Below are 23,229 nucleotides of genomic sequence, written 5' to 3'. Positions count from 1 at the left end.
ATGGAAATTTAAGCGAGAATTAAGAAACGACAACTGTATTCAGCAGTTAACAGTGCACTGCACTGCAACACAACACTGCACTCGCTGCAACACAACAGCGCGGCGCCAACAGAGCAGCAAACTATAGTTCGTTTTTCTTAAGTTTGCCCCTCACTGTAAACGTCTTTTTGAACACAGCACGAGAATTGCTAGCTGAATTACTGAGAAAACTGGTTGACGCACATTGTATTGGAGATATGAATAATATTTTCAAAATAAGTTTTGAACACCGACGATGTAACGTTAATGTTAAACCGACGCCGTGCAATTTATTAATTAGTTCAGACATAATTCCTGAGAAGTCGTCTATCACTGTGGAGCTGTAGGTATGGGTAACTACGAGCTATGAGTCTGTGAAATAGTAAACAAATTTGATCAAATTGATCGTCTGTGAAATCTGGTGAAATCAATGTGCGCCAACCAGTTTTCTCAGTAATTCAGCTAGCAATTCTCGTGCTGTGTTCAAAAAGACGTTTACAGTGAGGGGCAAACTTAAGAAAAACGAACTATAACACAACCGTAAACAGCAAGCAAACTAACACAGCCGTAAACACAGCAACCCGAAACGTTGAGCTTTAACGACAGAAGTCGCAAACAAAACCGCGTGGAGTCATTCCGGACACGTGTCCGGTATTACCCCGAGGTCACCTTTATTTTAAGAAAGCAGGCAGCAGTCAAAGGCATTGCGTCGCAAACGCGTCACAACCAGCAGTCGCCTAAGAAAAGCTTAATTGAAGGTCATTGCAAAGCAGCACTTCTGAAAATGCGTTAACACATTTCACAGTCAGCAAATAGATGCAACAAAAATTAAAAATCAGATGCGAAAAACACATTTAACGCTATAAAAATGAAAATAATGAAGCTACCGTGACAAACTTGCACCACGTGCTAGAATGGCGCTCAACTGAAATGTAAACAACATCAGCTGATTACTGATGGACAAAGTACTCACTAGAGATGGGTGGCCGGCATTACCCACCGTCCGCCATTGCCCCGCTCTCCCCTACTACGCAGAATTTCAGATAAAAAGCCAGCAAATGAGCTTAAGATGGATGTTGCTAGTTACTACAGCGAAACCCCCTCATTTTTTACCCAGCCCTAATCACTTTTTCACCGCTCACCGCCGTAAGACAAACGTCCGGCGTCTACCCGTATCATGGACGAGAGTTATACGATGCATTTCTCATCCATGTCTGTGTTCTCTTCTGTCCAGCGGCGGATTCAAAGGCGATGATGGGTCGTGACCTTCACCCTGGCCGCGGCGGAGGATCGCCGCGACCCTGACTCCGGCGCCGGTTCCTGGTCAGCTTCGCCCCACGGCAGACTGATAAATGGGACAGATTATCGCCAACGAAAGGGAGAGCCAGGCACGGCCATGGGGCGGGTCGGCGGAATGCGACGTGATACACCATGGGCTGCTGACTAACAGGACTGTTAACGACGACTGAACACCGCGCATCTAGTGTGTGGGTGTCCGCATGCAAACAAGGAACATGGCGAGCGAGAATTTGGTTCTTATTCTGTTAGCAGCCAACCAGTATGAAATAAGGGTGATCAGGATGAAAGAGGCCCCGGCTAAGAAAAAGTCGGTTTGACATAGGGGTTTATTTTGCCTGTAAGACAACGACGTGACAGTTTCTATTTGCTGAGAGATTCAACTGAAAGTTCCGAAACTCTCCGTCTGCAGGTGAAGAATTATCATGACGAACCAGCTTCAAGGCAAAGCTGGATCTCAAGCCAGTTTTAGAAGAAGTTATTCACTGATGAAATCCGAATTCGGTATAAGAAGCCAATTTCTTTATGATGCTCCTACGATCATGAATGATAATTGGATGGATAGGACACTGGGTATTTCTCATCCATGGTTATGAAACAATTAGCAGCGAAACGTGCAGGAAACTGGAATTTGGAAACGGAACGCATTGGAAGAAAAAATGGAAGAAATAAATGGAAACTAAGAACAGGAGCAGCCGCATCTATTCGCCAAAGCTCGCCAACATGAGCCGGAACGAGAACCTGAGGTGCGACAAATATGCATGTCGCATCCTATCCGGCTGGCGCTGTGCCGTGCCGATTAGCGCTGTGTTGCACGCCGGCGGCGGGCCGTGGCCGCGTGCCGGGCCGAGAGTCAGGCGATGGCCGGACCGGCCGATCGGGCAGCAGATACAGCGCGGCAGGTGAGGGCGCCCGTGTTCAGCGCGCGGCTATCGCTAGCCGGACCGCGTAACGGTGCGCTCCCGAAACGCCACCGATGGCCCCCGGCCTGGTGGCCACCGAACGGCCAGCGACGCACCAAACGGCCAGTGACGCACCGAACGGACAGCGACGCACCGAACGGCCAGCGACGCACCGAACGGCCAGTGACGCACCGAACGGCCAGCGACGCACCGAACGGCCAGCGACGCACCGAACGGCCAGCGACGCACCGAACGGCCAGTGACGCACCCAAAGGCCAACGACGCACCGAACGGCCAGTGACGCACCCAACGGCCAACGACGCACCGAACGGCCAGCGACGCACCGAACGGCCAGCGACGCACCGAACGGCCAGCGACGCACCGAACGGCCAGTGACGCACCGAACGGCCAGCGACGCACCGAACGGCCAGCGACGCACCGAACGGCCAGCGACGCACCGAACGGCCAGTGACGCACCCAACGGCCAACGACGCACCGAACGGCCAGTGACGCACCCAACGGCCAACGACGCACCGAACGGCCAGCGACGCACCGAACGGCCAGCGACGCACCGAACGGCCAGCGACGCACCGAACGGCCAGCGACGCACCGAACGGCCAGCGACGCACCGAACGGCCAGCGACGCACCGAACGGCCAGCGACGCACCGAACGGCCAGTGACGCACCCAACGGCCAACGACGCACCGAACGGCCAGTGACGCACCCAACGGCCAACGACGCACCGAACGGCCAGCGACGCACCGAACGGCCAGCGACGCACCGTACGGCCAGCGACGCACCGAACGGCCAGCGACGCACCGAACGGCCAGCGACGCACCGAACGGCCAGCCAATGCCGGTCACCTGGGCCCGCATTGAGGCGCCCTGGACGGCTCCCACACCGACCCCCTATCGGAGGGACGACGAGTGGTCTCCAGCGTCACACCCGACAAAGGCGTCCACCATCGCCCGAGAAGTAATGACATCGCGAAAAATACCGCCGGAAACTAACGCTTCCTTATCGCCAGCCTCAAGGACATGAAGAAGCAAAAGTGGATAACCGATCTGAAGGCATGCCACACGACATACGACCGAGACAAATGCTGATAGGCACAAAAGCCTGGCTTAACGTCTCAATAAGCACGAATGTGTCGGACACAATCGAACACGATCTAGACATAGGTAAACAGGCGAAAACAATTTTTATTCGATGCATGCACGTCTGCATTCTGTGTCCGATTAATTAGGTATATAGCTACATTTGCGTGTGTTCAGTTCAGGATCGACCGCATCAGCCCGCACGCAATAGCAACTGTACTTGGTTCGCAGTGGTTACGGAGCGAGCGAAGCGAGCGTAGTCTTTCCTTAGATTAACGGAAATTTCTGAGTATGAGCGGCCGGCCGGCCGGCCGGCCGGCCGGCCGTGGTCACGCTTTTGCGAGGCTTATATCTCAGCAACCACTTGACCGATTTACACGCGGTAATTTTTGTAGGGTAGCTTCATTCCTTCTACCAAGTATTGGACTATTCCCGATGCATGTGGGTGACCCCTTATGCACGTGCCACGTGCAAAACGAAGAGGTGTCACTTTTGTAATTGTTGCAATATCTCGGTAACTACTTGGCCGATTGCGCTGAAAGTTGGCATGTAGGTAGGCACCCACTAGGCACTGCATATACATGTGCCAGAGTTGGGGTGCTGCTGCACGTGCGCACGTGCAGGGGTCGTTTCCAGATCTCGGGAACGGCTGGACCGATTGCGCTCAAATTTGGTACACGGTTAGGGACCGGTTAGTAGGGTGCCGTGCACAAGTCAGTTGGGACCCATTTTGCACGTGCGCACGTGCAGGGTGCCGCTTCCAGATCTCGAGAACGGCTGGGCCGATTGTGCCCAAATTTGGCACATCGCTAGAGACCAGTTAGTAGGGTGCCGTGCACAAGTCAGTTGGAGGTACCCCCTCGCAATTTCGCACGTGCAAGGCCCACCCTCTCGCTCGCTCCGTTAGTCGCCCCAAAAGGCGTTATACTGGTTGTTTATAATACTAAAACAGCTTAACATATTCCATGAACCTAAATCTATATGAAAACCTTTGAAGAAGCATCGTGATGCATTTTTTACAGGACAATACCAAACAATATAGGCTCACATACCTGCGTTGCATTATCTGTCAGGATTAGTAAACCGACGAGAAGGGAACTATGTCGTAGAAAGTGTTACCTATTCTCCACGTTTATTGCCCCTCGGTCATTCTACACGCTATCTAAGCTACAAGAGGTCCATTCCCGTGGCCCCTATATCACAGCAATCGTGGGTTCAAGTTTGAGGATGACGCAGAAATTATCAGATCATGGAACTGCAATCCCGACAGGAAACAAACAGGAAAAGCATGGAGGCAAGATCGATGTGACTATATTTCTGTTCATGCAAGTGTTAAATAATAAAGAAACGTTTTGTTGATTGTTTAGAAGGCCAGCAAGGTTTATGAACAAATTTACATAGGCACTCTTGTGAGCGGAGTAATAACACGCAGCCCAACTTCAAGTAATAAACGAGCATTCTGTCCTTTGTCCAATGATCAGCTGTCCTTTAGGATGAATAACGTACCACACAGCATTTCATTCAAGAGTGGCATCAACTCCCCATAGGTAAATTGTTTGCAACATATAAATATGCTTAGAAACAAAGGGAATCATAAACACCTCTTTTCATTCCTTCACAGCGCTGTGAGAAGAAACCCGTCAACTTATAGGACCACAGGGGTCGCTACTCACATGAAACAGAGCGCGGACCGCAGTTCACGTAACCCTAGAGTCAAATCTACCTAGGGAGTAGGGAAAGAGTACTGAGTCAATGAAACTTTCACTTCAATCACTCAGCCCAACATCCAAACACAGAAAAGGCGGGTATTCGAAGACTAACTGAAGATTTGACCTCGTGTCACTGTTATGAGCCGGTGTAGGATTGAGATGCGCGTCAATTGGTCAGGGAAACACTACCGACTTTATGTGCCTTATATTTTCTAAAAAAAAAAAAAAACAAGTTCCAGAGATCTTGAATACAGTGAGTTTCTTACAAGTAGCACGACTGCAAGCAAGCAGTCACGTATGGCACAACGGTACCGATCGGAAACTCGAGGGCCTCAGCACCCAGTGCGGCGACTTCCCATCAGAGCCTCTGGTGGCGGACACGGTAACTAAACGACGACTGGCAAGTTGACCACACGTGAGCCGCGCCCTCTATGGGCCTGAAACAACGCTAGCCGTAGGAGGGCTGACTTCAAACGATTGAGTGCTTAACTTCAAGAACAGAGAGTGGACGATTAGAGATACGGAAGTTGTAAAGTGACCTATGTAGGGGTTCTACATATGAACATTTTTCTGCATCCAGTGTCGCTCTATCGGAATATAGCTAGAGCACGTTTCTTAGGTCTATACAAACACCGCGTAGAAACACTCAAAAATCGACATTCAAAGTAAAGTATCCATTTCATTCCTCAACAGCTCCCTCCCAGTTATCTCCAGGTACTGAAATTCCCCACCCCCCAGCGTCATGAGTTACCTCAGCTCAACTTTCCGCCGGCGGGGGCACAGCCTCACCATTCCCGTGCCCACAGCCACTAACGAGCGCCCTCAGAATCGGTGGCAAAAAAGTGGCATCACTTGAATATGGCGACGGGGAAACATCCCGCGACACATATCACTAACGCGCCAGACGTTGCCCATGTTTAGTCAATGCCATTTGAGATCACCGGACTAAATAACTGAACGAATCACCACTGGGCCGTTTGATTCGCTGCCCGGTGTGAGCCAGCAGACCGGCTGGTAGCACCCCGCTCCAGTCCTTACCATGGCGGTCTGTCCTGTTTTCGGCACGAATGCCGAGATCAAAACGCGACAGAAGAACTCGAGCCACCATCGGGGATGGTGCGGTGGAGCCTCATCGACCAGCAGCCTGCGAAGACAGAAGGCACAACACCAGGTCAGTGGCGGACGAGACCGACTTAACGAGCGAGAGAAGCGATATCATGGACAGGCCACAGCACATTCTCAAATCTCCCGGCATTGTTTCCTTCTCCGAGCAGCCACAGATCAGGCTTCATAAACCACGGCTGGTACTGCCAGACCTCGGACCGAGCGCAATGAACCCGCCGCTGATACCGTTCACCCGCCGCTGATACACGGCGCACAGTCGACTCACCCGGCCACGGCGCCCCGGAGCCAGTCTGCTGCCGCTGCCTCTCTGTCGATCCGTTCCCGAGCCCCGCGGGCGCCGCTGCGGCCACCTCATGAGGCCCAGGACAAAAAGTCGGGCACGGTGCGCGTCGGCACGTCCATAGAGAGCGCCTTCAGCCGCAGGTTTCTGTCGTCGGTGAGCAGGACCACCTCGCGGGTCAGGTGCTGGCCTCCTGGACACAGAGGACGGCACGGGTCAGCGGGCGTCAAACACGATCTAGAGGGGTCATCTGTGCTGATCAGAGGTCAGCGGGGTCAAAGGCTGCCGACAAAGATGTCAGCAGGGTCATCTGACTAAGTTTTGACATGGTTTTCCGGCCGTAATATTTACTGCGATAACTAAAAAAGTAAGCCTCAATACACAACAAGCACGCATCTATAGACAACGTCTCCCAAACTCAATAAAATTAAGTTAAGATCAGCCTCGACCCTCGGGACCGGTGCGGCGGTGGGTGCCCCTTGCCGGACTCACCGTCGCTCTGCTGTTCGGCCACTCCCCGCTCCAGGTTACGGCAGCAGCTCAGGATACGGTCATCGTTGGTCGCCTGCGGAGGGAGACACAATCGTGATAAGAGGAGGAAGGTGGAAACGAGTCTGCGTCATCATGATAACTACGATATCGCAAGCCAACGCTAAGAGCAGGTTCCTACAGCAGGCCAAAAGCGACAACCATCGTAAGCAAACAATGCCACCCTGCATCAAATATCAATCTAAGTGATGAATCAGGTCTCGGCCACTCCCAGCTGTCAGCTAGCTCAGATCCCTGCAGCTCTCGTCCGGCCTGTCTAGTATGCTCTCTCCATTGGCACGCACCTGTTCGTCGTCGTCGTCCTCAGCGGTGAACACAGCCGAGCTGATGAGGTGTCCGCGACTGGTGACACAGCGCACGTGCGGCGCGCCGCGCTGCTGCACGAACGCCAGCGCGGCGCGCGCTGTGCGCCGCACCTGCTGCACGTGCTGCTCGGACTGGCCGGGCCGCGGCCGGCCGCCGCCGCCCGGCCGAGACAGGCCGTCCAGTTCGGCCAGCACTGCGGAGATAGGTGGACCATGCTGTGTCAACACTACGTTGGTTAACACTGGAAGCACTGCGGATATTACAGTTCGTGTTGGCCTCGAGTCCATGTTACTTTATGGAAAGACGATGAAATATCATTTTGCAGTTGAGCGCCAATCGAAATAATATTGGGTATAACAGAAACATAGCTTTTGAGTCGAGAATAGCGAAAAGACCGGCTGGACCTGCAGCACCGTTATCACATTTTCCATTGTGACTTCTGAACCAAGAGGGCTCGTTCAGTGTTCGCCCACCTCCTGCTCACCTGTGACGGGCACGGTGAGCGTGTAGGCGCCGTGCTCGGTGACCAGCCGCCGCAGCTGGTCCAGGTAGTCCACGTAACAGTTGGTGTCGGCCACCAGGTAGCGCGGCCGAACCTCCAGCGTCACACTGGCGTGCGCCGACGACACGATGGCCTGCACGCGCCGGCTGTGCTCCTCCTGGCGGCGCACGCGGCGCTCCAGCGCCAGCTTCTGCTGCTGCAGGCGCGCCAGCCGCGGCCGGCTCGCCAGGTCGGCCAGCGGCGGCAGCGGCTCGTCGGCCGACAGGCGGCGGCCCGCGCCCTCCTCCTCCTCTCCGGCGCTCCACTCGACCTCGACGTCGGGCGACTCGGGCCGACCGTCGTCCTCGGGGGCCGGCGCGTGCGACGACACCTGGCTGATGTAGCGGCACGCGCCGTCGGCCGTCTTCACCAGCCGCAGCGGCGCCGGCTCGGTGCCGCACAGAAACTCCTCGGTGACGAACAGCACGCAGCGCAGCCGGAGCAGGTCGCGCGCCCGATCCACGCTGCACGCGGCCACATCCACAAAGGCCACGCGTCGCTGAGCGCACAGCAGCGGCGTGAACGACTCGAGGCTGATGTCCTCCGGCAGGCGGACCACCCGCTCGGAAGGCTCGCCGCTGCTCGTCGAGCCGAGCACGGCCGACGGCCGGAGCGCGTCGTCGTCGTCGCCGCCGTCGCGCTGCCGCAGCAGGTTGGTGAGCTCGGCCAGCGATTCCCAGCAGTCGGCCACGTCACACACGCGGTAGTCGGCCGTGCACGGCGGCGGGTTCCAGACGGCGCTAGAGCTCAGCAGCCAGTCGCACCACACCTTCACGAACACCATGCACGTCTCGAGCGAGGCCGGCTCGAACAGCCGCTCGCCGGCGTCGGGCGCGCGGCCCGACAGCAGCTGACAGGCGCGCTGGATCACGTGGCCGGCCATCTCAATGGCCACTGCCAGCGCCAGCTCCTGGTAGGTGGAGCGCAGATCCGAGCCCAGTCGCTCGTCCTTCAGCTTGGTGTTGGCGATGTTGAACATGATAATGCCGAGGATGTGGAGCATATCATCCGCCTTGAACGGCATCGGCTCGCGCGAGAGCATCTCGGAGAATTGGCGGAGCATCACGCACGCGTCCTCCTGGTAGCTCTCCAGGCTGACACGCGTGTACAGCTTGCCTTGGACGTGCAGGTAGGTGGTGACGAAGGCCTTCAGCAGGTCGGCGTTGGACGTGATGCGTATGTCGGCGAGCTCGGGTGGCTCGTCGGCGGCGGTGGGCAGCGTGCGCCGCAGCCGGTCGCCGCGGTTCGGGTGCACCCAGACCTCGGTGCGCAGGTCGGCGCCGCGCCGCTCCTGCCGCCGCTCGGCCGCCGGTGCCGCCACCTGGCCCGGCATCGGGCTGTTCGCCGCGTACCGGCGGCTCGACTCGTGAAACAGCGACAGCAGCGACTCCTTGGCCGTGTGGAACGGGTTGGCGGCCATCAGCGCGCGGGCGTACAGGTAGACGCAGTCGAGTCGGCGGTGGGCGAACAGAGTCACGATCGCCAGCTGGTTGAACGGACGCCCATTCTTCGGGTTGATCTTCTGTGCCTGCAGGTAGAATCGGTAGGGCTCGGCCAGGTTGGGCACCCGGCCCAGGTGGTACTGGTAGCGGGCCAGGTCGCCCACACAGAGCAGCAGCCGCTGACTGAGCGCGGCCACCGAGGAAAAGTAGCGCTGCCGCCGGATCGGCTCCGGATCGTGCAGCAGCGAGCCCAGACGCCACACCGGGATGGCGTACGTCGTCTCCAGCTGGTTCAGCAGAGCGGTGAAGTACAAGACACCGTCGTCGATGACCTCGCAGAGGTGGAGCTCCTGGCCGGGCGGCTCCACGTCGCGCAGCTTCTCGATGACGCAGTAGTAAAATGACTTCCAGATGGTCTGGTCGATGCCGAGCGTCATCCACGTACGAAGATCGGTGACCAGCACCTGAGCACACTCCGCCTTCACGTGATTTCTCAAACGCAGGGTGTGCACCCAGCTGTCGAGCAGCCGGCCACTGGCAATCAGGTACTCGATTTCGCCGGCCGTGCGGCCCAGCAGCTGCGAGATTCGATTAGCGTTGGTCGCGTTCGACGACGGGCTGAACGAGTCCGAGCAGCCGGCCGCCTGTGGATCGGCACCGCCACCGCGCGGGTCCACGTACTCCCGCGGGGGATCCTGGTAGCGGCGCTCGCGAGCGTCCACGGCCCGCGGCGTCACCTCCAGCGCCTGGCCGGGGTTGTTCGGGTCATACAGGTGCCGCGGCTGCGGCGGCTGCGGACGGGAGTGTGGCTGCGGGTGAGGGTGTGTGTGCGGGTGGAGGCGGGAGGGCGGCTGTGCGTACGAGTGCGGCGGCTCGGGCGGGTCGCTGTGTGGACCGCCCGGCACGTACAGCAGGCCAGAATGGGGTGGTGGTCCGGCCGGCTCCGTCAGTCGGTCGGTCCGCGCCGCGGGCCCCAGAGCCACGGCAGCCAGCTCGGCGGCTGGCGGCGACAGGGGCCGCTGCCGTTCGTCATTCCGCCGTCCACTGACCGGCGCTGCCGGCGGGTCAGCCTTCGCGCAGACCTCCGGTTGGGAGGACGCACTCGTGCGGCCGGAACGAGAGACTGGCGCCTCGGTGGCCGACCGAAGCTCCTCTCTGGAAGGGTCGCGCCGCCGCTCGTTGAAGTCAGCCCGTGGCGAGGCGGTACGGTTACTTTCTCCGTCGCCACCCCGATGCCGGCGGCTGCCCTCTGACCGACCACTGTCATGACGCCGGTGACTGCCTTCCGACCGGCCACTGACATGACGATGATGACTGCCCTCCGACCTGTCACTGTCATGGCGCCGACTTCCATCCGACCTGTCACTGTCATGACGCCGGTGAATGCCCTCCGACCTGTCACTGTCATGACGCCGGTGAATGCCCTCCGACCTGTCACTGTCATGATGCCGACTGCCGTCCGACCGACCGCAGCTGACTGCCGACTCAGCTCCACTCTGCCGCGCCACCGCTGCATCTCCACGGTCCCGGCCGGCGGCGCCCGGCTGCGGGGGATCGTCCGGCGGCCTCGCCGGCTCCCCAGTGCTGTCGGAGTGTCGTCGCGCCGCGCGAGGCACGTACACGCCCACGGCGCCGCGCGGTCGCCGCCGGGTACCAGGCGATGGCTCACGAGTCCGCGCCGCGTCGTCTGCTGACGACCGGGCGCTCTTGTGCACGCCTTCCTTAGTTGGCTTCAATGAGAGATCTACTGGCTGCGGGGTCAGATCTACCGGATGCTCTTCGGAGGTCGGTGTACCAATAGCGTGCACGCCAGATTCCTCAGACTTCCTCCTCGCCGCTTCTGGGAAGCTCTTCGCCATTTCCGTTCCGGCCGACTCGTTGGCCCGGTGATCGTTGATACTGGCAGACGATGTCGTGACACTGACACCACCTTTACTTGGTGGCTCCGCGGCGCGGTCCGACCCCTCCGCGAAGCGTCGACTCCTCTCTGCCGCCGCTCTGTGCGGCCGACGCTGACGAGGCTCTTCAAAGTGCCCCGGCTTACTACGTGTGAAAACCATCGTGGATCGATGCTGAGCATCGTCAGATGAATAACCCTGGCCTTTCTCGGTCGTGTCCCTGGAGCGCCGGTGTTTGCTGCTTTCCGTCTCCGTTTGTTCCCGACGACCTTTAGAAGTTCCTACGGACGTTCGTTGTTTGCCTGTGTCAGACTCGCTGGTGGAGCCTCCACGCTGCCTTGTGTCCCCGCGCTCGCCGTGAGCTGGAACGCGGCGCTGTGGTGGGGGCGGGTCTTTCCTGGCAACTGGCTGCGGTGGAGCCTCAACTTCCGGCGACCGTTTTGCTTCCTCCTGAGATCGGCGGCCTCGTGGCATGTAGATGGCCATGTCTGGCCTCTTGGTCTTCTTTGCTGGATCTTTCGAAGACATTATATTTGTATTAGGCTCACAGAAATTATTTTTAAGAACCAATTTTCCCAGCTTTCACACTGAAAAAGAAAGGCATATGCTTACTGAAGAACATCCTGGGGATATAATCATGGGGATTAAAGGATGCTGGCTGATAAGGTCAGTTTGAAACCATGACATAGCAGTATGGGCACTAACCTGGACTGGAGTAAGCAACACTAAGGTACAAAAACATCTATTTCCAGATCTGACAGCAATAAGAATTAAGAACTGAGAAAATGCATATCACTGATCCCAGATCTGCACTCCAGGATGCAAAGCATGAAAATATTGCCCCACATTGTATGACCTCCTATACTATGTATATTGAAGTGAACTAGCGGGCAACTGGTGAGAGAGGGCCATGCTAGACCCAGAAGAACTGTGCCACCACCTAACTGCAATGCATTACCCTTTTCATTCAAATTATCACCTGTGAATCGGGTGCACATAATTCACACAGGTTGAAATGGGGGGGGGGGGCGGGGGGCATTCATAAATCATATGTTCCCCAGTTCATATTTGCCATACATATTACACAGTAGATTTTTTTATAGGCTGTAGGTTGCAGGTAAGGTAAGGTCAGGTTAGATTATGTTTTGTTCTATATTATCTGAGAAAACAAATGCATGGCCTCATGAGAGGTGGACCATAAGGAATATATGGTACACACCCCTTGAAATGATCAGTTAGTAGCATCATTTCATAATTCACAACAAGCACTGCTATCAAGGCTTTTGTCTGAATATTCAGGCAAAATAAAAAAAGCAGGCAAGAGAGCATAGGACCTGCCATGCACCTATTGGCTTTCGTTAATTTTTTTAGAGGTACCTACATTGTGTGCTGGACATATGCAGTCATGTGGTTTAAGTGACCATCCCATTAGTTAGCATGCGTTGTTATGCGTTGTTAGTGACCATTAGTTATGAGTTGAGAATTGAGATAGCCAAAATGGGGTCCCTGGCTTGCACTTATTGGTTTGAGCACTCACAACATCAAGAAATGCCTTGAAAAGAAAACACCTAATTTCAAAGCTGCAGCACTTTGGATCCAGAGGGGCTAATGCATTTGAATGCCCCCTCTGAAAGTGTGATGTCAGCACAGATCCAATAATCTCAAATCTTTTACTAAAATGTTTGGTAGCATGCGGTGGCCTATGCTGAGCTCTGTTTGCCCTTGTTAATTTATCAGCAGGCTGCGAACATGCTGCTACTTCTTGGCTCCTCATTAGTTGAATTCAAGTGGTCTATTTGTTAGACCAATGAGAGGCCAAGAAGCACCAGCAATTACTTCCTTATATCAATATGGGGAAAACTGACAGCACACTGATATAAAAACAGAGGGCGAACAACACCAACCTTCGAGCGCGAGAAAATGCCCCTCTTTCATTCAGCTGTCAAACTATTGCATCCGAATAGTCGCTAGGAACAGCAGAGATCCCAAAAAGTAAACAAAAGTAAAAGTAATATCTTGAAAACCTGTGAATATTTTTCAGTGAAATTTGGTAGATATTCGTGTTTGCTCTTTCTCTGAGCGACATCACTTTCATGCCAATTCATTCACTTTTTTGAAGGTGGGAGGGTCTCTTTAATGATTGATATACTCTGGTATATAGGTACCAAGGCAATAGTATGTATATACGGTATGTACCTATGCTATCGCCTTGAGTTTGAGGGACATACACCAAATCCACACATTTCAACAGATACAATTAAAAACGCCGGCTGCGCTAGATTCATCGCAAGTGAACAAGTTGTATTTTTGTCCTATGACATCATTCTCATAACATTTGCAATGTTTCCCCATTTTGATTCAGCAATCAGCTATGATCAATTCCACGCAATTGAGGGTTATCAGATAAAACCTACATTACCAGCAAATATGCTTCAAAATGAAATAAAAAATGATCGTTGTAAATTTTATGCTGTTTCCTTATCTTACCGTTCACTTGCCTTCCACTTTTTGGTGACGTCATACACAATAGCTCAAAATTCCACGTGTACATTTTCTTCATCCTTGAGAATGTCTCGGGGTCTCGGGTGTTTAGTTGTGTGTCTGCGTTTCTCTCTCACTCTCACACTCTGTTGTTTCGTTGTGACAGGTGCTGACATAGTTCCTACTCAAGTTTTTTTTTCTGTGTTATGTTTTCTGACTAGTGCTGTTAATTTTTATAATACTGGATAATGCTTTTTAACATATTGAGTAATGTGTACTGTTTGGGATTGGATTGGTCATAGAAATAGGACTTGGTTTTGAATGAAGTGTTTAGGTCTTAATCTGTTGGCTGTTGCCATTTAATTTTTAGTCGGCCTGTGGACAAGGTACTGCATTATGGATTTATCTAAACGTATGATGATTGATGACCTATTTTATTTTTGCCTATTTTATTTCTTTATGAACGGGTCAGGATTAACTGGTGAGTGGTGAGTGGTTTGTAGCCCGTAGGTAGAATTGTTAAGTTTAATGAAAAGTGCCTCTACAAAGCTGCTATCTCGGATTTTTGAAATTTTTGATTTTTGACCCCCCAAAATCAAAAAATCATTTTTTTGGATATATTTGCCAAAAAATCCAAAAAGTTTTTCGAGTTTCAAAAAACGGAATATATGTGATAGTACCAACCGTCTTCTTTCTACTTACCAAATTTCAGATCGATATCTCGTTTTTTAGCCAAGTTATAGTGAAAAAACTTCAAAAATGAGGACGTAAAATTTTCAAACTCAATTTTTGTCAATTCTAGATCACGTAGGGCAAAACAAAGACCACCATTAGACTCCCCGTGACAAGCTGCATCGAATGGATACCCATTTTATGCAAAAATATCAATTTTGAAATTTGACCTAATTTGACCTGAGTCCTGACCTTGACCTGACCTTCACCAAAACGTGACCTAAGCTGGCCCCAAAGGCTGCCTGACCCACATAATCGCATTTGTCATGTAAAATGGACCATAAAACATGTATCACATGACACTTTCATATTGTGACCCCAAGTGACCTGACCTCTGTGACCTGACCTGGTATCAGTGACCTCAGATAGCAAAGTATGTGTTTGACTAACAATGTACCATCGATGGTTTTCAATAACTTACCAATTTACTCGATTTCACAACACATTTCTCGAAATGCCTGTGAACGGTGAAAACCTTTGACCTTTGACCCGACCTTTGACCTGACCTGTGACGTCACTGGTTTGACCTAGGTCATTGAAATTTGGTCACAATGTAGTTCTTCGGTGGGGCTATCGAACGCCGTTTGAATTTTAAAAATCTGCCGGTAAATTTCCGAGATCTAAGGGGGGGGCGAAACGCCCCCCCCCCGACGGGTGGTAGGGTCCGCCGATAGCCCTACGGGGCGCGGGTTAATGTAGAGTAGACCATGGCTATGCAACCTTAACCATGGTGAACATGTACCTACCATTCATGACATCTGAATTATAAATACCCATGAAAAGGATAGTTCAAATTGAGAGAAGATGCATAAAAATGGATGATTGGGCCAGTTGTACTTTTGCATATTGCCTAATGCTCACACTCAGGTAGGGCTCAGAAGTCTATATCTCATTTTTTGTCACGTAAAAGGTGTCTTACTGGTATTTACTTACTGGTGTGGACTGGTAGCGTAGGCAGCTACTGTGGACGTCAAACCGCGTGGGACGCGACTTTTTCGCAATAACTTTTGAATGCGTTGCCTCTCAAGAACGAAACTTCGGCAATGGACGTTTCAGACCCCGGCCTAATTTTTATTACTAAGGTTTTTCAATGTCCGATCAATATTTAGGGCACTTCCCGTTCACTCGTAATGCTAAGTGAAATATCAGCCCGGATGGCGGCTATCGTCAGGCTGCTCGCGAAGCCCCGCCTACTAACTACGAATTCCCTGCCATCTACCGTTCAGACACGACTGCCATCTGTCGGTCGATCCTCACTCAGAACCGGTTCTGCATGCTGTGTGCGTCGGGTCTCAGATGGGCGGACATCTCGAAACCGAGATTGTTCAGTATGGTCTTTTACCAGGTTTTTTAATCCGAGAAAAAACCGAGATTGTTCAGTATGGCCCTTTACCAAATAAACTATACGAATTATTGACTTAGCAGCAGGCCCGCAGGGATGCAGAGCCTTGAACATTTGAGTCAGCTCCAGCTCCGGCTCCGGCTCCGAGTAAAATGGCAATACGGCTCCGGCTCTGGCTCCCACTCAGGGCAAAATATGACGGCTCCGGCGGATCCGGCTCCCCTCCGGCTATGCGTACCGGTGCATTACGGAAACATTTAAGTTGGGGCATATTTGGGCTTGGCAGGATAACACGAAGTGTACTAACGTTCCTGGCGGTTTGATATCTACAAGAACCTAAAGTTAAAATTTTAATTAAAAAAATTAACTTGACTGTGTAAATATATTATATTATTATGTATCTCATTTACGTAATTACGTTGACAAACTTATTAAATAATCATTTACTTATTTTTGGTTATTCTTAAATCATCGTAATATTTGGCGTACATACGTGTATAGCCTTCCTATCTGGGTGACATTCTTAGCGAGTCGAAGAAAATATTTCATTGATAGATGTGCGAACAGTCAACACTCGGTCCATTCTAAAAAGAATACTCTATGTAGATAGATATTTGCAAATACATTCTTGCAGCCCTTAGGGCAAGCATGAATAACGTACGCCATGCGGCTGGGTGTGTTGGCAGGAAGCACCGCGTACCAACCCCTACGGACCGCGACTGACCGGTCTCGGGTCAGGTAGCGCCTCAGGCAATGGCCAGCCGAGGCGGAGCTTAGCTCGAACGTCACACTATGGCTCCGCCCCTTGTGGAGTAGCCTCTGCTCACCGAGAGAGTTTCAGGAGCAAAATTTAACATTACGAGTGAACGGAAAGTGCCCTAAATATTGATCGGACATTGAAAAACCTTAGTAATAAAAATTAGGCCGGGGTCTGAAACGTCCATTGCCGAAGTTTCGTTCTTGAGAGGCAACGCATTCAAAAGTTATTGCGAAAAAGTCGCGTCCCACGCGGTTTGACGTCCACAGTAAGTGAGTGTTAGGCTGGTTAGTGCTGCCAATATCTGACATCATTGATTTTCATCATTGGTTGCTGTTCTTACATATCATCTTTGTTTGCAGGTTTACTAGGGCGAAGTAAAAACCATGATGTTTTTCAAACTTATCACCTTAGGCTTGCTTCTTGCTTTGTTTATTCAGCCAGCATGGACTTTCATTGATGGACTTTATTGTGGCATGAACAACTGTTATGATGGTGAGTTGTTGGTGGGAATGATAGATATTGTAGCAATTGCGATTTGCTGCCATTAGTTTACATTTGTTTAAATTATTAATTTTTGATAGTTTTTTATAGAATGAATGATCACTTTGATTTACACAGAAATGCCATTCAACTTTGATCACTAGCATATCGACTCTTCCCTCCTATAAACAACCATTTTAATTGCCTTGCTATTTTCATAAAATGATATCTATTGTATGTTTGATCTTAAGTCACTGGTGAGTGTTTTGACATGGATAGCCATGTGTTTCAGTCTTGGGTGTTACAAGAGATACACCAAAGAGGGAAATAGCGTCCAAGTATCGTCAGTTGGCGAGAAAAACTCATCCAGATTTGTTCAAAACGGACGAAGAAAAGGAAAAAGCTGCAGAGAAGTTCAGAGAGATAGCTACAGCGTAAGTGACAACATCAGTGTTTTCCTTGAACTTTTACAATTTGTGCTAATAAAATATGTGCGTAGTGCAATGTGTATTTATTTTTGGAGCTTGATTACCATGCTTGCTTTTTATGCCTGAACAACCCTGTCCGTTTCAGATACGAGATTCTCAAGGATGACGAGTCCCGCACCGACTATGACTACATGCTGGACAATCCGGACGAGTTCTACAGTCACTACTACCGCTACTACCGGCGCCGGATGGCCCCGCGGGTGGACATTCGTATTGTGCTGGCCGTCACCATCTCCATCATATCCGGCATCCAGTACTTCACCTCCTGGACCCGGTGAGTGGACGACGGCACCACCAAATCGCTCAGCACGGCTCTGAATCGCCGCCCTCGTCAGCACTCGTAGTGTGCTTCTTTACCCTCCGCGAGTTTTCTGTTTTGTTTCATTTTGTCTAGACCATTTGCAGACTATCGCATTTTCCCTTTCCTCTTTTTTAGCTGCTTTATGTTATCGCTAGGCTACTATATTTCCGTGAGAGTCCATCCCATTATGACTGCTGCGATCGGTGTGGCGGAGGATGATGACCGGTAGGACGCCTCCGGTGAAATGACGGGGCGTGCCCGCAGGTACGACTCTGCCATCCGGTATCTGGTCACCGTGCCCAAGTACCGGCTACGCGCGCAGCAGATCGCCAAAGAGGAGAAGCTGCTCGACCACTTGAAGAGGAACAAGAAGATGAGCAAGGACGACGCGCGCCAGGAGGAGGAAAAGATCCTCCGAGAGATTGTCCGCGACAGAATGGATATCCGGTGAGTGCCGGCCTTCGGCGGCCGATACGGCATTGGCGGTACGGCATTGTGATGATGGCGATTGGCAGGCAAGTTACGGATGGAATTCTTGCATTGTCGTACAATGGCTTTTTTAGATCCTAGTCGAATAAGAATGTGAATAACACGTTCTTCAGTAGTTATTTTGTAGGTCACGCGGTGAGCGTGTTATATCCGTATCCGGACCTCGTATCGCGCCACGAATATAGTTTCATTGGCTACTGACACTAATGTGAGGTGACATTTACGGTAGATCGGGTGCGCTCTGGCCTCCGACTCGGTCGACGGACTGTCAGGCAGGCGTCCGCATGGGGATCTGTTCAGACTTAGCGAGTGACGACTGATCCATCATCGCCCGTATATGCTCTGCGTTAAAACCGTTATTGGGCTGATGGATTATCGCTAGATGTTTATCGGAACTTCAAGTGACGCGTGCTTAGCGGAGTATTTTGATAATCTGTCGGTAGGAGTGATATTGTGGTGCACGGTGCACGCGGGCCGTGTCGCGTGGTTACCCTCGGCCCAGGTTTTTTTACTGCAGTATTGTGGACCCGAATCACCGTCAGTTAGCGCGGTCGGACGCCGGGCCGGCGCCGACCAACTCTGTCGGACGCGGCCGTCCGTTGTCCAACTCACGCCATGTGGCCGTTACGGCCGGCCGCGTGGCGCTCCGTCACCGACCGCCCGGGGGGACTGGGGGGGGGGGGGGGGCGGGGGCGGGGGCGGACGTCGATCATCTGTCAGAGCGGCCGGCGGTGTTCGGCCGGGTCGGCTCGGCCCGAGACCCCCCTTCCCCCGTCGTGGCTCCGTCCACACTGCCGATCACGCCCGTGAGTCGCAGCTCGCGCCGGCCTCCCACTCAAGCCAAGACGGAAGGGACACGCACGGGTTGTGATGTATCCGGAACTAGAGACAAACTCAAGTAGCTTCTTAGTTAACTACCGAACAAATAGAATGGCACACTGAATATACTTGGACGAAAACATCGTTCTATGATCAAGCTAGGCTTCATTCTGGAGATGTAGGATCTTAGTTCTTCATCCGATGCTTAGTCACTTGTCGACGAACACGCTATATGGGACCTTCCCTGACAACTCCCTCCCGCTGAATTATCTGGGCCTCGGTCTCTTGGGCGGGCGATCGATTTAAGATCTGTAGTGTTCCACGGCACAAGTGACAATTTTTCTGGCAATGAACCCTGCCGAAACACACGAGCTCTAGCTGACCGTGTTCAGGGATCTCCCAAGTGCAGCTGCGCGTGCGCTCTGTGTGTAGTGTGCCGGCGGCAGTGGTTCCCGGACCGGCCCCGGACCGGTCGCGGTCCGCTGTCACCAGTGACGTCACCTGCTGCACAGCGGCAGGTCCGTCAGACGGCCGTTGTTTCCGGGGTGAGGACGCCACTGGTTACTGGCGGCGTCACCGAGACGGCGGCAGTACGCGGACCAGCCAGGCCTATTTCTCTGAGGGGCTTTGCGCGTGAAGTAGGCGAAGATATGCATCCGGTCGTGATCGGGACACGGGTGGGCGCCGGTCGTCGCTCACGGCCGGTCACCGTTCGCTGAGCCGCAGTGCGGGAAAACACGACGCCCTGTGAGCGTGACGCGACGGTCTGGTGGAAATGCGGATATCCGGAAACGGGTCGAAAAGTGCTGATGGGGCTTACTGATGTCACCGCAATGATCAGACAAACTGGTGATGAGATTATGAGATTAAACATGCATTTCACGTGTAATTCATGCCATTCAAATGGTATGGATCTAAGTACCTATCCTTCGAATGTTATTCGGATTGTGTCGTTTGACAGAAAGGAAAAATGTTGTGATTCTTTTTGTGTGCGTATCAGTAGACATGAACCTGGTCCAGACAGTCTTGCAGATGATCAGCCTGAAACGCTAGCAGTCTGTGCTCGGACTGGGCTGACTCGGCGTCCCGTTTTGCCGTGCGCCAGGGGCGGCTACGCCAAGCCGGAGTGGACGGACGTGCTGTGGGTGCAGCTGGTGCTGCTGCCCTACACGCTGGCCACCTGGGTGTACTGGTACGGCCGCTGGTTCTGGAAGTTCACCCTGCTCGGCCACGAGTACGGCACGGAGGAGAAACTCTACCTGATCCGGCGCAACATGGGCATCTCGCGCACACAGTTTGACGTGAGTTAGCACGCAGCGGTTCACCTGTGATTCCATTCGGCTCTTCGCCTAAAATGGTTGGGCGAGTGAGACTCCTGTGTATTGTTCCTTTATATCTAATCATTCCAGTAGCGGTGGAACACTTTCAATTAAGGGGGGAGGGGCACTGCCGACTTTTCCTCCCATTCTTTCCATGCAACGCCCATAGGGCTAATGTTAAAATACCAAAATCAAAGGGGGGCACGGTGCCCCGGTGCCCTCCCCGCGGTTCCCCTGCCTATGAGTCCTTCATCTTTACCATGTGTTTGTATGTCTTATGAATTAAGCCATAGATGCTGCCTTCAAGTAAAATCAATTTACATTGCAACATTCAGCATATTTTGGTCCATGCTGGTATACGCTGCCGTTATTTGGTCTGTGCCGTGGTATTGCGGTGCCGGGTCTGGCCATCCCAGGGTATATTGGTAGTCTGTCCTGCTCTGACCGGACCTGACCTATGACCTCTGACCCGACCGCAGGCGATGGAGGAGCACACCAAAGAGGACTACCTAGAGATGGAGCTGTGGAAGAAGGACGAGTTCGCCGAATGGAAGCGGCAGCAGGAGGAGGAGCTCAAACTCAAACTGGCCAACAGCGCCCAGCACAAGCAGTACCGGCGGTACATGAAGAATCACGGGCCCGGCCGCATGTACTTTGACGACTCGTAGGTGGTCGTCGCCGCCTCGCCGCTGCCCCAACGCCCTCCCCGGGGCAGCCGGTGGACACACTAGGTACGAATTAACCGATAGTGAAGTAATGCCACGTGCTGGCTGGTTGTCCATGACAAGGAATTTTATCCCAGCCAGCTCTTGCTTTTTTTGTGCGTTGGAGCTTCTGATATTTTATGCTGCGTTTCCTGTTAAAGCAAATATGTCTAGTACCAACAAACATTCGGTTTCCTTTTTTGGCTGTCCCTTTTGTGCAGTCGCTCTTTTTGTGGACCAGCAGACTCTCGCGTTTGCCAAACAGCGGTGTGTGTTCCTCCCCTAGATTAGACAAGTTGAAAAGCATATAAGCCGTGTCGCCCACCGTCACCGCTCACGTTCTACACCCAGTAGATGACCAGGTAGGATATGTCCTTCAACCTGCCGAGAAGACTTACCGTGATTACAACCGAAGCCATAAGAAGCACAACTGTCAGTGATGAGCGAGTCGATTGGCCCAGTCAAATTATGTGTCCACCTCCCGTCATGTAGTTTAGTGTGGATCGTGCGACCGTGGTGTACAGGGTACCATATAGTCCCACCCATCGGCTGGCGTCCCACAACACGTGTGGACCGGTGAATGACGTGTCCGTGACAGTCTGGCTCGCCTAGATCGGCTGAAGGGTCGTGCAATTTGGGAGTGTCTCAGTGTTGCTCTCTCTCTTCCGCGAACTGTTTCTGCAGCCTTCACTCGCTAGGCATTGTGCAATGGAGAGGGTCACCCGTTCTTCTAGGAGAAGTATGAACCTTTTTATGTTGAGAGCGCAGCTCTTTCTGTTCTTGTGAATGGCGCAATAGGTGTCGGACATGTTAATTCAGAAATGAATTATAGATTTGAAAGCCGCTGATAGACGGCCGAACTAACGATCAAAGTATTGTCCATCTACTTAGTGCAGAGCATGGCGTGCTGAGATCCGCGGTGGAGCGTGGATTCAGACAGTGGTTGAAGACTGTGAGAGTAGCGTTCTGCTGAACCGCCCTGTCTGACTGCCTATACCAGGCTCATTGTGGTGTATATGGAGGTGTAGGAAGGAAAGGAGTCAGACCCGTTTTATAAACGCAGTCTTATGCCAGCCATGCGACAGATTCGCACGACCCTGTCTCGCTTGTCGGTAGTGCTATCCAAAACCGTTCTCGATGGCTCCTATTACGGTTTTAGCTGTCAAACTGCTGATTCTCTTCGTCAACACCGGGAATATTGCAGTGCTGATGTCGCCGACCAGGGTCGCGACTGCTCCCGCGTGACTGTGCTGCCGTGCTCCCCTCCCGGGGCGAACGGTGTGCCGAGACTGACAGATCTGTGCGGCCCAGTGCCGACTATTTTTGTGCAGAGTCGTGTGGGCTAGAGGGACGGGCGTGGGGCGCGAGTTTGCTGAGAGACCTGGGACGGGGTGGTGCTTTTCTGGTGTTTGGCAATAGTTCGGGACATTGTGTGCGCGTGTGTTCTATGGATTGAACGGCCCAGCCCGCAGTGTGCACTTCCATCGTATAGATGTAATTATTTTGCTGGACGTTGATGTGTGTGTTGGGTTCTATTTAATTGCATTTGCAACTACATTTCCATGCTCCACATATGTGTTCGCCTGTATTTTTACCGGACTTGTGTAATGTGTCAAGCTTCTTGGAGATATGAATGTATCGAGTGGATCTGTGTGGGAGCGTTGTTCTAATTTGGAGTATCTGGCTTCCCGTGTTTCCAGAGCGCCCTCAGTGCCGTGGCCGCCTCGTCGTTCTCCTGTCTACCTGTCATTCTTCGCTGTCAACGCATAAGAATCGTGTCTGGTAATAAAATACGTGTTGGGGTCCGTTTTTTTCACTGTCTGATCACTGATGTACAGTGCCTACCTACCTACTGTGCGCGTAGGTACAAGTGTATATTTATTTATTCGCTAAAACTTGCGGCTTATGTTGATGACGACAAAAGGCTTGCAGTTTAGCGCCGCTAGGGATACCACTCGCGAGATTCTGCGAGCCGTGACCTCGAATCGATACGTCCGGCGGAAGCGTCTGCTGGTGGAGCAGTCTATCACCATTCACCAATCCCCATTCACGTCTTCCGACGGGGGACGATTGCAGATTGCACGGGCGACCCCCAACCCCTGCGGATGGCCACTTTCAGTACTGTGGTAATCTGGTAGGTAATGCCAAAGT

At 52.7% G+C, this 23,229-nt stretch overlaps 2 protein-coding genes across 2 annotated transcripts; one reads left to right on the top strand and one right to left on the bottom strand.

The window, feature by feature from the left end:
- Positions 1–5,269: 5,269 nt before the first annotated feature.
- LOC122367064 (telomerase-binding protein EST1A-like) lies at positions 5,270–12,038 on the bottom strand. The gene is made up of 5 exons (XM_043339844.1): positions 7,767–12,038; positions 7,261–7,475; positions 6,920–6,992; positions 6,413–6,620; positions 5,270–6,166 (listed from the first exon to the last, which is right to left on the bottom strand). The coding sequence occupies exons 1-4, from the start codon at positions 11,689–11,691 to the stop codon at positions 6,499–6,501; spliced, it is 4,335 nt and encodes a 1,444-aa protein (XP_043195779.1). The 5' UTR covers positions 11,692–12,038; the 3' UTR covers positions 5,270–6,166; positions 6,413–6,498.
- Positions 12,039–13,789: 1,751 nt separating this feature from the next.
- LOC122367065 (dnaJ homolog subfamily C member 25 homolog) lies at positions 13,790–22,889 on the top strand. The gene is made up of 7 exons (XM_043339845.1): positions 13,790–13,810; positions 16,838–16,970; positions 17,251–17,392; positions 17,532–17,720; positions 18,012–18,194; positions 20,161–20,356; positions 20,854–22,889. The coding sequence occupies exons 2-7, from the start codon at positions 16,862–16,864 to the stop codon at positions 21,040–21,042; spliced, it is 1,008 nt and encodes a 335-aa protein (XP_043195780.1). The 5' UTR covers positions 13,790–13,810; positions 16,838–16,861; the 3' UTR covers positions 21,043–22,889.
- The last annotated feature ends 340 nt before the right edge of the window (positions 22,890–23,229 follow it).

The sequence above is a fragment of the Amphibalanus amphitrite genome, unplaced genomic scaffold (assembly GCF_019059575.1).
Source record: "Amphibalanus amphitrite isolate SeventyFive unplaced genomic scaffold, NRLGWU_Aamphi_draft 000847F_arrow, whole genome shotgun sequence".
Taxonomy (NCBI): domain Eukaryota; kingdom Metazoa; phylum Arthropoda; class Thecostraca; order Balanomorpha; family Balanidae; genus Amphibalanus; species Amphibalanus amphitrite.
This window is presented reverse-complemented; position numbering and strand designations above follow the sequence as displayed.

Excerpts from the sequence above, each read along its gene's own strand:
- LOC122367064 (XM_043339844.1), bottom strand. The coding sequence starts at position 11,691 with ATGTCTTCGAAAGATCCAGCAAAGAAGACCAAGAGGCCAGACATGGCC. Across the intron at positions 7,476-7,766 it reads GCTCACCGTGCCCGTCACAG|TGCTGGCCGAACTGGACGGC; the intron begins GTGAGCAGGAGG and ends CTATCTCCGCAG. Across the intron at positions 6,621-6,919 it reads GGCCGAACAGCAGAGCGACG|GAGGCCAGCACCTGACCCGC; the intron begins GTGAGTCCGGCA and ends CTCTGTGTCCAG.
- LOC122367065 (XM_043339845.1), top strand. The coding sequence starts at position 16,862 with ATGATGTTTTTCAAACTTATCACCTTAGGCTTGCTTCTTGCTTTGTTT. Across the intron at positions 17,721-18,011 it reads TACTTCACCTCCTGGACCCG|GTACGACTCTGCCATCCGGT; the intron begins GTGAGTGGACGA and ends GCGTGCCCGCAG. Across the intron at positions 20,357-20,853 it reads TCTCGCGCACACAGTTTGAC|GCGATGGAGGAGCACACCAA; the intron begins GTGAGTTAGCAC and ends ACCCGACCGCAG.